This window comes from Melanostigma gelatinosum (genome assembly GCF_949748355.1).
Source record: "Melanostigma gelatinosum genome assembly, chromosome: 4".
Taxonomy (NCBI): domain Eukaryota; kingdom Metazoa; phylum Chordata; class Actinopteri; order Perciformes; family Zoarcidae; genus Melanostigma; species Melanostigma gelatinosum.
The window spans coordinates 7859500-7872495 of NC_136637.1; the positions used below are offsets into that span (position 1 = coordinate 7859500).

The 12996-nt window shown below is 43.3% G+C and overlaps 1 protein-coding gene across 4 annotated transcripts in view; it reads left to right on the top strand.

Moving 5' to 3' along the window:
• The window catches only part of opa1 (OPA1 mitochondrial dynamin like GTPase), a 33067-nt gene that overhangs the window by 5735 nt on the left and 14336 nt on the right, over positions 1-12996 (top strand). For 2 of the 4 annotated variants that reach the window (XM_079266686.1, XM_079266687.1), the window contains 23 exons: positions 707-862; positions 2375-2428; positions 2750-2854; positions 2944-3030; positions 3341-3454; positions 3676-3756; positions 3851-3925; positions 4031-4102; positions 4264-4363; positions 4552-4682; positions 5585-5657; positions 5880-5952; positions 6038-6153; positions 6943-7007; positions 7226-7302; positions 8530-8695; positions 9084-9236; positions 9468-9576; positions 10045-10124; positions 10227-10367; positions 10488-10604; positions 10712-10805; positions 11366-11476. In XM_079266686.1, coding sequence (XP_079122812.1) covers positions 707-862; positions 2375-2428; positions 2750-2854; positions 2944-3030; positions 3341-3454; positions 3676-3756; positions 3851-3925; positions 4031-4102; positions 4264-4363; positions 4552-4682; positions 5585-5657; positions 5880-5952; positions 6038-6153; positions 6943-7007; positions 7226-7302; positions 8530-8695; positions 9084-9236; positions 9468-9576; positions 10045-10124; positions 10227-10367; positions 10488-10604; positions 10712-10805; positions 11366-11476 — 2350 coding nt within the window. The remainder of the gene's footprint in view (positions 1-706; positions 863-2374; positions 2429-2749; positions 2855-2943; positions 3031-3340; positions 3455-3675; positions 3757-3850; positions 3926-4030; positions 4103-4263; positions 4364-4551; positions 4683-5584; positions 5658-5879; positions 5953-6037; positions 6154-6942; positions 7008-7225; positions 7303-8529; positions 8696-9083; positions 9237-9467; positions 9577-10044; positions 10125-10226; positions 10368-10487; positions 10605-10711; positions 10806-11365; positions 11477-12996) is intronic. The other 2 variants (XM_079266688.1, XM_079266689.1) reach the window with 1 other exon arrangement.

Consider the following 12996-nt stretch of genomic DNA (forward strand, 5'->3'; position numbering starts at 1 on the left):
CAAAGCAGAAAGAAGAAAAAACAGCTCAAAGTTAAATGATGTCATGTTGGGGACCCCTGAACTAAATAATGTATGCTTTGTGCTTCGCCCCCGATGCACCAATATCCCAGTGCTGGCTTCGCTTATTTTAATCATCATCATCATCATGTTGAGCATCATCACACCGATGAGGTTCAAAACCGCCAAACATTTATTGTTTTATATTTTACATTTACAGTAAAACCTGACTTTTTCACTCCCTTACTGTATTTTATACTGCTAGGTTTAAGTCTGAAAATCAGTTCCGGCGTTGTCTGATGAACACGGAGTCATTAATCCACAGTGGTGGATGATGGCGAGGAAAGAGAACAGTCATTGTCGTTGCCACCTGCTGAGAGGTGCTGGTTGTGGTATTAGTCACCTCCTCTGCCTTCAGTCTGGCAACGTTTGGCATCTCCCTTTTTCTGTTTGAGAGAGACTGACTTTGTTGGCTAGTTCTGATGATGGTGGCGAGATTAACAAAGTCAAAGACCTTGATTCTGTTAAGCTTGAGCCTTGGCTGAATCATCCTTCTGGAGCCTGAACAGCACCAATGCCAGTGATCGAGACACGGTTTCCGGTTTCCTCTGTTGTATTCCTGTGTTTGGATGCAGCATTTGCCGGTGTGGCTGGTCGATGTCTTTTGTTGCTGCTCCTACCTGTCTCTCATTATGACGTACCCCAGCAGGGTCTGCTTGGCGAGCTCATTCTTATTCAGCAGCAGATCCAGCGGCACGAGGAGGAGGTCCGGCGGGCCGCAGCAGCCAATAGCGCGCGTCCCCCACCGCCAGAGCCTGCTCCCAGTCCGCCTCCGAACCCCAGTCCCCCTCAACAGAAACGCAAGGTGAAGGTCCCACCCCACTTAGATCCGCCCTATCCCATTAAAGTCTCCTCACAGCTGCAGAGAAGAAACCGTTCGAGACAGAGTGTATTTATATTCTATGACATACACATTTCTATCAGCCGTCTTGTCAAATAGATGCGTTTAACACCAGGCTGACAATCAGTGTTTCACTGCCCTCCGTGGTTAAAGTTGTTTCTGTTGGACCTCTGATCACAACCTGCATCACTGATCGGTGTGGTTGGATGTGCTCAGTGAATCAATTGTGCTCTTTTACAACTGTAACACACCCGACAGTGACGTCACTTCAGCAAGATCAGAAGCCACCACTGGAGATCCGCAGAAACGTGGTTTTCACCTGATGTTAAGTTGCTCATCTACAAACTTAATTTGTGAGAATAGAGCTGGTAATTTGAAGATTTAAATAAAACTCGTTCATAAAAGCAATTGGAAGATTAACATTTTAGAAGCAGTGCTCCTAATACACAAGTCATGGTGGACAACAACATGAACAGAGTTACACAATAATGCATTTCAGTGCTTTGGCAATAAATGCAATGTTACAAAACCATACAATGCAAAACATCTAAAGAGAGTACAACCATACATTAAACTCTCCTCTGACTGGATGTATTCATTGCATTGCTCTTGCATTGGATGGAATTATATTTTATACACGTTTGTATCTAGCTCTCTACATTAAGCCATCATTTAAAGCTAATTTCATAATAATTAAAAATGAGCCCGTCGATACTTTAGTGTATGTCCCCGAGGATATCCAACAGTAGCCTCCATGTATCAGCCGTAGTCTGTCAGGCTCAGCTGCGGTTGTGGAGAAGGCATGCATGGACCTTCATAGCCCGGCTCCAGCAGCACAGTGACGTAGCTCCGTCTCACTCCCTCATGTAACTGGATGGATAATCATCAGTAGCTCTCCATTAATGTACGGAAACACTGCATGGTGTGAGCTGCACTTTTTCAAGTTACCGTGAATGGACCCAGCTACGTAATAATTGCAGAGTTGACTTTGTCGTCGACGACAAAGTAGAAGCCTTAAATGTAATTCTGGAAAGTCAAAACATTTGAATACACTGCACATTACTCACAGCACACTGCTTGTTTTATAGAGTAGTTTGTTGTGTCTTAAGTTATCTTCTCTTCTGCTGCCAATCATTCATGTTTGCTATGTCTCCTGCTCTCTGTCCTGTCTCTCATCCTGACAAACAAACCAAGTGTACAAAGTCATTTGTGCCTGTTAATGTTGATCGAAGCTGAGTAATGCGTGGTGTCTGCCTTGGTTTTTGTTCCTCTCTCTCTCTCTCTCTGTGCATTAACTTATCTCTCAACCCCGGTTCTCTCTGTAATACAGTGTGCACGTAATGAACCTTCGTGGTGCTGGTGGGATTTCGTGCTTGTGAAGTTGCAGAGTGAGAGTGACGGGAAGCCCTTATTTTCAGAACAGAACGGCAGCATTGACTAACTTTGTTGCTGTTCTTTTTCTATTTCAACCTCCAGTCGTCAGACAAAGAGAGGCTAGACCAGCTCCAAGAAGAAATGCTCCGTACACAGGTGCAGTAGATTGTCTTTCTTCTAATAAAAGCTATTTCTAAAGGGAAACGGAATTGTTTGGGTGTCATGCAAGTCATCCTAATCCTATTTAAGAGGTTTTATTTTTTAAATACTGTATGCCTTAAATCTGCCTTATAAACTGCCCAAAACGTCCAATCGGGAAAGATCTTTGATATATATTTGATATTAGTACACAACGTGGTAAATCCCACAATATTACCACTAGATCAAATACTGCCACCAGATTTTGAACAAAAGCATCATTCAGTCTTAATGATGCTAGTCGTGTGATCGGATTGGATTCTACCGTTTATCTCGCAGCTAAAATACCAGCGCATGCTGGAAAGACTGGAGAAGGAGAATAAAGAGTTGAGGAAAGTGGTGCTGCAAAAAGATGATAAAGGGATTCACCGAAGGAAAGTCAAGGTGAGTTAAACACTTCAGCACATGCGCTCAATAAACACCATGATACACACTAACATTAATATTCATTGCTGTTGTCTCACCGAATGTAGAAATCCCTTATTGACTTGTATTCTGAAGTCCTGGACATCTTGTCAGACTATGATGCCAACTACAACACCCAGGACCACCTACCCAGGGTAAGGATCAGTCGAATGTAGTCCCACTGTTCCTGAGAAATGGATTCCTATTAAAAATGAGCAAGATATTATTTTTTGTTTCAGATACAAATAAGGCAAGAAAGATGCTAATATCCCAAATCTTGTTTTGTCATTTATTTTTGTGGTGGAATTGGTATCTTGATTGAAATAAATCCTCTGAACTCCAAATGATTAAACTCGTATGTCGTATTGTTTGGATTCTGATCACTGATTGCCCTCCATTTCTTATTCTACTATGTCTGTATTTTGTCCACCCCCTCACCCTCCTCCTCCTCCTCTTCTGTTTCAGGTGGTTGTGGTTGGCGATCAGAGTGCTGGGAAGACTAGCGTGCTGGAGATGATCGCCCAGGCCAGGATCTTCCCCAGGGGCTCAGGAGAGATGATGACCCGCTCTCCTGTCAAGGTATGTGGGACCACACTGGCTGAGGTTTGCGTAATCTTTCCTTTTTTAAAAGGACCACACACGTTCTCAGAATTTGTTGTCATGAAATGACAGCACTGATAGCCTTTGTTAGCCATAATCGACAAGGAATGATGTACTTTGTGAGAGGTAAATGTGTAGGAACCCAGTGCTGATGGATTTTTCTGTCTGGGCCCTTGACGATACTCATCTTGTCTCTGCAGGTAACACTAAGCGAAGGCCCCCACCACGTGGCGATGTTTAAGGACAGTGGCCGAGAGTTTGACCTTACCAAGGAGGAGGACGTAAGTCGTGCACTCATTCATCTAAGATGAATTTTAGCACCTTTTTTCACCTGTTCACATCATTTCATCTGGCTTCTGATCCTTTGTCCTGCAGCTCGCTGCTCTGAGGCATGAGATTGAGCTGAGGATGAGGAAGAGTGTGAAGGAGGGACAGACCGTCAGCTGTGAGGTTGGACATCGTGCTTCCATTCAGACTTGTTAACGAAGCAGCTACCTGCTGATTTACATCTGTGATGTGTCATAGAATACAGATATTTATTTTTTTGCTTGTCAGACAATATCCTTGAGTGTCAAAGGCCCCGGCATCCAGAGGATGGTGCTTGTTGACTTACCAGGAGTCATCAGTGTGAGTATACGTTCTTAAATTCAACAGGCAAATGTATTTGACTGGATACGATCTGTAATGTATACACATGTACTGTTTGAGCTTTGTACTATCAAAGCCAACAGACCAAACTTGTCTTCACAAATACAGTAATAACGTCAATAAATGTGCGTCTCTCTCAGACTGTGACTGCAGGCATGGCAGCAGATACGAAGGAAACCATCTTCAGAATCAGCAAGGCTTACATGCAGAACCCCAATGCAATCATCCTCTGTATTCAGGGTGAGGCGTGAGTTTCTACGTATTTACAAGCAGCATGATGTCTTTGTGAGCAGGGCGGTGGTCTGTCAGGGGACTTAAAGAGCCCTCCATTTGAGCAAAACAACAATCTCAATCTTTTATGATTTTCATCCTCGTTATATCATCTACATCACTGTCGTATATCCTGTGCCCTCCTTATCTCTCTTCAGATGGCAGTGTGGATGCTGAGAGGAGCATTGTAACAGACTTGGTTAGCCAGATGGACCCCCACGGGAAGAGGACCATCTTTGTCCTGACCAAGGTGGACTTGGCTGAGAAAAACATGGCCAGCCCAAACCGAGTAAGATGGCTTAACTGTCCCAAAAATCCAATCCAACAAAATGTGACTTCATATGTAAAGGATTATACTGACTGTTAATGCATATATTTCATCAGAATTATCTAAATATAGGCCAGGAAAGTCTTTCTCTCTGTCGGTGCTTATGTGCTTCGCATATCTCGAGAACTGTTCATCCAATCGACTTCCTACTTGGCGGGTGTATTGCTTGGGACACAAGGGAGTGCCGTGTCAAATGTTTTTGCAATTTGCACATCTGACAATGTTTGCTGGAAGTTACTGTGAGGAAGTTTTAACTGGTTATGAAACATACTGATGCCTCCATAGGACCTTCATGAGTAAACGAGACTGTCGGCGATGAGATTGGCGATAGTTAGTTATTGTAAATGCTCGTCATCGGTGCCACCGGGTCGGATGCAGATGAAATCTGCACTACTACTGTAATACTTGGGTATTGCACTAGTTGTAATGAAAGCGTGGATCTGTCTACAGGCTCTTATTGATGATCATTAAAAGTGACAGCAATGCCACAGTTGGAGTTTGCATTGTAAGTCGACATGTTCTTGACTATCAATTGAGGCAATTCTTAAAAGTAATAAAGTCAATCATAATCATCCCTATTGGAATGGCATTAATGAAGCAGAAATAGTGAGCATAGGTAGCCTAAAGCTGAATTTGATTAACAAAACGGCTGCATTTGCAGATTTCAAAACGGATGCAAACCCAGTGTGTAACTCCTCAGCCCCTGTGAGTGAGTGAAGCTATATGCAGCCGCTCCACAAGAGGGAGCTCAGCTCCTTTATCTAACTCAGTGGTCCTTCAATAAGCTAATGTTGTTGCTTGTACTACAGAGTGGACTGTTGTCAGAATTTCAGAAAGTCCTTTTGTTTTCCATTGTCTTTCAGATCCAGCAAATAGTGGAAGGAAAGCTGTTTCCCATGAAGGCCCTGGGCTACTTTGCAGTGGTGACAGGAAAAGGTAACGTCGACGAGGAATCCATCTTCCTGGATTTAATGTCATATTATTTCATGAGGACTTTCAGGTCATGATCGAGCTAGTTGCAGGTTCATAGGGTTTTTTCCAACGTATTGTTATTTGCAGACTCTTACTGTGATTAGATGCATATAGTTATTATTATGTATTAAATCTAACATTAACTGGATTTACTCTCATTGTGTTCTGCTGTCGTCTTGTGTGCAGGGAGCAGCGGTGAAAGCATAGACTCCATTAAAGACTATGAGGAAGAGTTCTTCCAGAACTCTAGATTACTAAGGCAAGTTACACGTGATTCACCAAACATTAGCGCTTCATCAAATGACTTCATTTAAAGCTGACGATGAATGTATGTCTGTAACCAGGGACGGCATGCTGAAGGCCCACCAAGTGACGACAAAGAACTTGAGTCTGGCCGTCTCCGACTGCTTCTGGAAGATGGTTCGGGAGTCAGTTGAGCAGCAAGCGGATGTCTTCAAAGGTACGACTGCACATGTGGGACTCTCAGCATGATTTAATAGTGTGAATGAGCATGGTAGGATGTGATTCATTAACTGTACAGGGAACAGATGCTACTACTCCTCTACTCTCTCCCCTCCCTGTATTGGTGTTACTCAACCCCCCCCCCCCCCCCGCCACACTTTTCCACTCTCTGTCAGTCCTCCTTTCTAGTCCAGACAATCTCAAGCCCATTGCTAAGAGCACAGGAGATTTATGGCCATGAGACTGCAGGTCCCATAGGCCCATTGTGTAGCATATCGATCCATATCCCATACAGCCGGCCTCTATCCTCTATCTGCTTGGCGCCGCTGTGGCCCCACAAACCGGCAATTAGCCTAATCTCCACTGTGGATAGGGCGCTGTGGAAAGGGACAGCAGGCTCGGTGTGTGTGTGAGACTTAAAACTATGATTATTGATAAAGAGTGTGTGATTGGCTCCATCCCCTCTACTCCTAAGGGACCAGTTAAGAGAGCGAGTGTGCAAAGTCCTCACCAACATTTATTCAAGGAGAGGCACCCTTTGCAGTGAGAAAAGCTGCGTTTATATCCTATCAAGTTCAAACAAAGCAGGCACTGTCCCTGTAACATGCCGGAGATAAGTTTCGTCCAGGCACGAGAATGAGCACGTGCCAAATGACACATTTCTAGGTTGATTTATTCAGACATTTTAAGGGGCCGGGTTTAGTTTAAGGCCATATGATGAAATCATTAATATTCACTTGTGTAAAATGTAAAGTTAGATATTTTTCCCTGTCCCTACTCACCACAGCATCTCGCTTCAACCTGGAGACGGAGTGGAAGAACAACTACCCTCGTCTGAGAGAGCTGGACAGGGTGAGCAACACAAACAGCAAGTGCACATTAATGACACATTTATTGCTCTTTAATAGATGCTCGCCAAACGACAAGTATGAAGGAAAATGATTGGATGCTCATGGGTGGCCCTTGTTTTGTCAAGATAAACACAAGAGTTTATAAAACAGTTGCACAGCATTTTAAGTTTTCCAAAGACATTAAGTTACAATACAGATGTTTTTATGTTTTTTTTGCAGAATGAACTCTTCGAAAAGGCCAAAAATGAAATCTTGGATGAAGTCATTAGTTTGAGTCAAGTGACCCCACAACACTGGTAAGTTAATGACGAGCTAATTTCCAAACAACGTTGTCAGTGTTGATGTTTAATAAAGATACAACTCCTAATTATACAGATAATTAGGTCCTGATTTTGTATTTTTATATCAAATATATACATTTCGAAACCATTTGTAGCACAAACATTTTAAACTGTTAAAACCATTTCGGGTTTTTAATGTTTTTTTTTATGTTTTGTTTGTTTATATTTTTGGAGGAAGATGTGTCCTGTTCTCCAAATGCACAGCGCTTCCGCCTGTAATTTCTTCAAATGTCAGTTTTGGCATTGCAAATATAGATCGCCACTTTTTGATCCACTCTGTGTAGGATATTGGTCTAATTGAGATGCCACCTTATGAGGACTGAGCTGTGTTGTCTTTGCCTGAAAGCAATTACATTATGCGTTTGCACCGCTCCAGCACTCAACCAGACATGAGTTGAAAGCTATTTTTAGAGCTAATTGCAGCTCTATGTCTTGCTGTATTTATCTGTGAGTGAATGTAAAGTTCCTCAATGAGGACAACCTTGCTCAGTGAGATGTATGCACGGTGTTGTGGCCATCCCTAGTGTGCGTGCCATCAGTTCTCCCAGATCAATATTTTGATGAATGGCCCATGGACCAGAACAGGGGTGGCCCTGTTAGCCAGCCAGCAATATCGGAGATGGTGCTTATTGACAGTGAGGAGTGCTTCCCCGAACAAAAGGGGAGCCTAATGAAATATGAGTGTGTTTATGATAAATGAGGAAGGCACAACACCGGTCTGGTCTTCGGGGGACTTGGTTAAGGTTTTGTTCCATTGTCACACTGCCCTGGAGGGATGGAGCAAGAGTGTGGAGGCTGTTAGCTACTAACAGGGTCAGACTGGAGCTGTATTGGAATCTGCGGCCAAGTGCAATTGTGCAGCACTGACTACAGAAGTGAAGGAAGCTCAGCCACGAACGATCACTCTTCACTCATTGTTTTCTTACCCCACCGGGTCACTTGACTGAACCGCGCTGGACACAACTTTGTTACAAACACTCTGACTTGTTTGATCCATCTTAAATATCCATCTAAAAATAATTATCAGAATGTAAAAAGTCAAAAGTTACAGGCACCTACAATGTGGTTGAAGGACCGTCAGCAGGTTACCGAAATCACAACGGCCAGAGGTGCCAATCAAAAGATGTCTTCTTCCCTCTCGTCAATGAGGAAGTGAGCTTGACTTATCTTTTACTCTTCCAGGGAGGCCATCTTGCAGAAGAAGCTGTGGGAACGTGTTTCCACCCATGTGATTGAAAACATCTACCTGCCTGCTGCCCAAACAATGGACTCCGGTACTTTTAACACCACCGTAGACATCAAGCTCAAGCAGTGGACCGACAAGCAGCTTCCACACAAAGCACTGGAGGTAACGCTCACCGTCTACGTCTTCATACAACTTAATACAGATCGTTTAAAGGGATGTGTCGACTGTTAAACTTTGGTTAAATCAGATCTTATAAATCGACCTTGTGCCGATACCAGGACATTTTATACATTTAATCGGTTTATGAGTTTGTTCCTGTTGTGGCATTCCTTTGAGAAATAAATTACGATGTTGACAAAACTTATTTATTACAGAATGATTTAGGATTTTACTGATATTTAAATACTATACTTTAGCGTTGTAATACACTCCTATTTCTTTACTACTTATATTTAGTTCAACTATTGTGCCCCAGACTGTAGAACAAATCTTCAACCAAGAAATGGCCTGGTGGTAAGATGAGCCTCCTCTTTCTCTCCCCACCCATCAGGTTGCCTGGGAGACACTGCAGGAAGAGTTTGCCCGCTTCATGGCTGAATACAAAGGCAAAGACCAGGACGACATTTTTGACAAGTTGAAGGAGGCTGTGAAGGACGACAGCATCAAGAGGCACAAGTGGAATGAGAGAGCCATGGACAGCCTGGTAAACACACAGTAGATCCACTCACCCTGTGTGTGCAAGGGTACAGAGACACACGTCCATGATCATGTGCACCCAGTATAAAGAAACTGGTCTTGCTAACATTGATGCACATTCCCCTTGATGCTAACTGGATGTGGCACATCTGGTAGAAGACTTGTATGTATTGCATTTACTTTGCAGCTCAACTTTCTTACTGCTGTGTGTGTGTGTGTGTGTGTGTGTGTGTGTCAGAGGGTGATCCAGCACAATGCTCTGGAAGACCGCTCCATCACGGACAAGCCCCAGTGGGATGCAGCCATCCAGTTCATGGAGGAAACCCTGCAGTCACGCCTCAAAGACAGTGCGTTAGCCATGATGCCCTCATGCAGTGTCACTCAGCCAACACTAGACTCACTTCCTTAACAATGTGATAATTGTACCTGTCGAAATGTGTCAAAGTCCTGTGTAGATGTGTAGATCAGACTAAGTACGACACAGACACAGTTACATCGTGTGCAATGCCTTCAACACCTGGCCTTATATTTCCTCCCCATTTGGATAGTGTTCAAACATCGTCATGTCAGATCTATTTAACAGAATTTTACAAAAGATATTCTTCAATTTTCATTGGCACGTTTGCCACATTTTGATGTAATTTAGTAAGCGAGTCGCAGACACATATTGGGACGAGGACAACGTGTGATAAGTGGTCGTGCTTCCTTGCCATCTTGTCTATGCAGCTCTAGTCGTCCGCAGCTCTAGTCGTCCACAGCTCTGTTTCTGCGGTGCCATGAATGCTCGTGACTTTTGCTCTTCTCTCTCCTCGTAGCTGAGTCAGTGATCGGCGATATGGTGGGTCCAGGCTGGAGGCAGAGGTGGATGAACTGGATGAATCGTACACCAGATCAGGTCAGAGTTCAAGAGGTCTCTCCTCGTACTGTGCAATAATCGAAATATCCATCTACTGTACATCTCAACACAGTGCTCGCTTCCTTCTCTTTGACTTTGTAGCACATTCGTAACGAAACAAAGAATGAGCTGGAGCGCTTGCTGAAGCTACACGACGAGCACACAGCCTACTTGGCCAATGACGAGGTCACCACAGTCAGGAAGAATCTGGAGGGACGAGGGGTTGAAGTTGACCCTGTGCTGGTGAGATAGAAATACCTACATCTCTGATTTATTCTACATTTTCATCTGAAGCGTGCATACAGTGCCTCATTATGCTGCCATCCATTAACTGCTGAATTACTCATCTCCTTACATGGTCAGATCAAGGACACGTGGCATCAGCTGTATCGCCGACACTTCTTGCAGAAGGCGCTGTCTCACTGTAGCCTCTGCAAGAGAGGCTTCTACTACTACCAGAGGCACTTTGTTGACTCTGAGGTAAGGGAAGAGGATGAGCAATCCCGAGTTGTCTTTCTTTTAGAACTTATTTCTCCTGTATATTTAGAGTGTGAAAAGCTAAGCTGTGTGCCTGCATGCACTTCTAGTTGGAGTGCAATGATGTGGTTCTGTTCTGGAGGATCCAGAGGATGCTGGTCATCACAGCTAACACGCTCCGACAGCAGCTCACCAACACTGAGGGTAAGGACTGGGGATACGAAATACGGTATCCATCATTTAAATATATAAAAAAAAGACAAATATAGATTATTTTGGAAATCACATTTTGATTATATATCAAACTCTTTGCCATGCATTGCCTCTCAAGTTTGGATTAATTGTGTATTTGTTATCGCTACGATGTTTGTCATACAACACATGTAACAGTAACACTTGGTCATTTAGGAAGGAGATTCAACTATTGAGTTCAAAGGACACAGCATTTGTTTTCTGTGCTATATTGTTCAAAGTGGTCCAAATATGGTCAACTGGGGCAGCTGGGCAACCGTTACTGTTGGCCTGAGCTTATTGATCCATAACCAGTCACCGATAACCATTCAGTAGGGAAATTGGTCTTAATATCAGTACATTCATATATCCGTCGCCCAAAGTGAAAATAGTCAATTCCTCTCACAACCAGTGTAATGATGGTAAAATATGTTAGAATTCAACAATAGAGAAAAATCTAAAGCATAGTTGTTTGATTGAATATTGATTTGTATGCTTTGTGTGTGTGTTTGTTCCTCCTTTTGTCCTCTCAGTGCGCCGACTGGAGAAAAATGTAAAGGAGGTGCTGGATGACTTTGGGGAAGACATGGAGAAGAAGACCCACCTCATCACTGGCCGCCGAGTTCAGCTGGCCGAGGATCTCAGTAAGACACACAAAGACTTACAGCTAAAAACACAAACAAACACCTGAAGGCCATGGTTTAGGAGGCTGTTTGTCGCTGTCCGCTCGTCCCATTGGTTGTTGTAGGGATCGTGAGACCCCAATGCAACTCGTACACTTGCTTCCATACCTAAGCTTGTGGTGTGTTAAGTAAATGGTTCCTTTATTGGAAGTCTTGAAAATGTCAGTAGGTGGCAGTAGTGCTGAAGGAAATGGTGTTGACCAGTCTGATACAGCACTATTCCATCAGTTGATACAGCGCAGGAAAGTTAGAATATGTCAACTGGCAATTTAAGCTTCTCTTTAAGGCAGATTGACTGTTTCTTTTCTATCAGACATGTATGACATTCTTCATATAATGGGCAGTAATGCTGCCACATTGGAACATCTTAAACTCAGTTTATTTTTATGGTCTCCACCCACCATGTTCACCCCATATGTGTGCACTGTGCATGTATGGCTGGTCCCATGAGACTGAACACTACACATATATTTGACATACCTGTTCATGATGAAATCCCTCATACACATAAATAGTCGTGTGTGTGATGAGTAGCAGCAGTGTGCTGGCTGTCTACCTGTCAGTTCCAGCCACCAGCCCAGCTCTCCCTTAACACAACTGTTTTAATTAAACACAGCAGACTTTGCAGAGTGCCCACATGCCTAAAAGACAAGCCCAGACTTGCTCTCTGTCTCCCGTGTGTCCATTGGAATACGGTGACTATTACTTACACAGCGACAAATGCATATATTATAATCATACCCACTGGGACTTTGCCATCTCTCTGAACTTGATGAAAGGTTTTCAGTCACTTAAATAGAGTGGTCTCGCCGACGTCACGATCTCCTTAGTTACGAGGTCTGTCCGCCATGTTGGAGTACATACAGATCCTACATGGCGGCGAGTAAACAAGGAAGTGCGGCGAAAATACCATACATTGAATCACTGGATAGTGCATCAAAGGTTCGCTACCTGGCCAAATTGAAGGTTATTGGTAACTTGGATCCCTGTACGATGAGTGCAGATGGTTTCAGTGCCGATCCTACTTATCTTCCATCTGTAAACTACGCCAACATCTACACGTATCTCGTGAACACCCCCAATCCTTACACAAAAGACGAGCTGGAGTGCTACAAAGGGCTCGACGCTTATAATCAATTTATTTATTTATTTATTTATTTATATATATATATATATAATATTTTCAATAAAATATTGTGTGGGGGGGGGTGAAGTTAGGAGTTAGTTTAAAGTTAATTCCTACAGGCTACACACATGCACACAATGACTATATATTATCAGTGGTGTGGATATCTAGAAAATGAATTTAAGATTCCCATGTTCTATCGACTTACTTTTATAAATTATTTTACTTTTTTTTTCAAAGCAGAGGCAGGATATTCCTTTATATCTCGAGAGATGTGTGACAGCCATTTCTCGCGACGTCGCTTGGATAGCTCCTTCGTGTCATTTCCTGGTTGTGTAATGGCCGCTGGCAAACG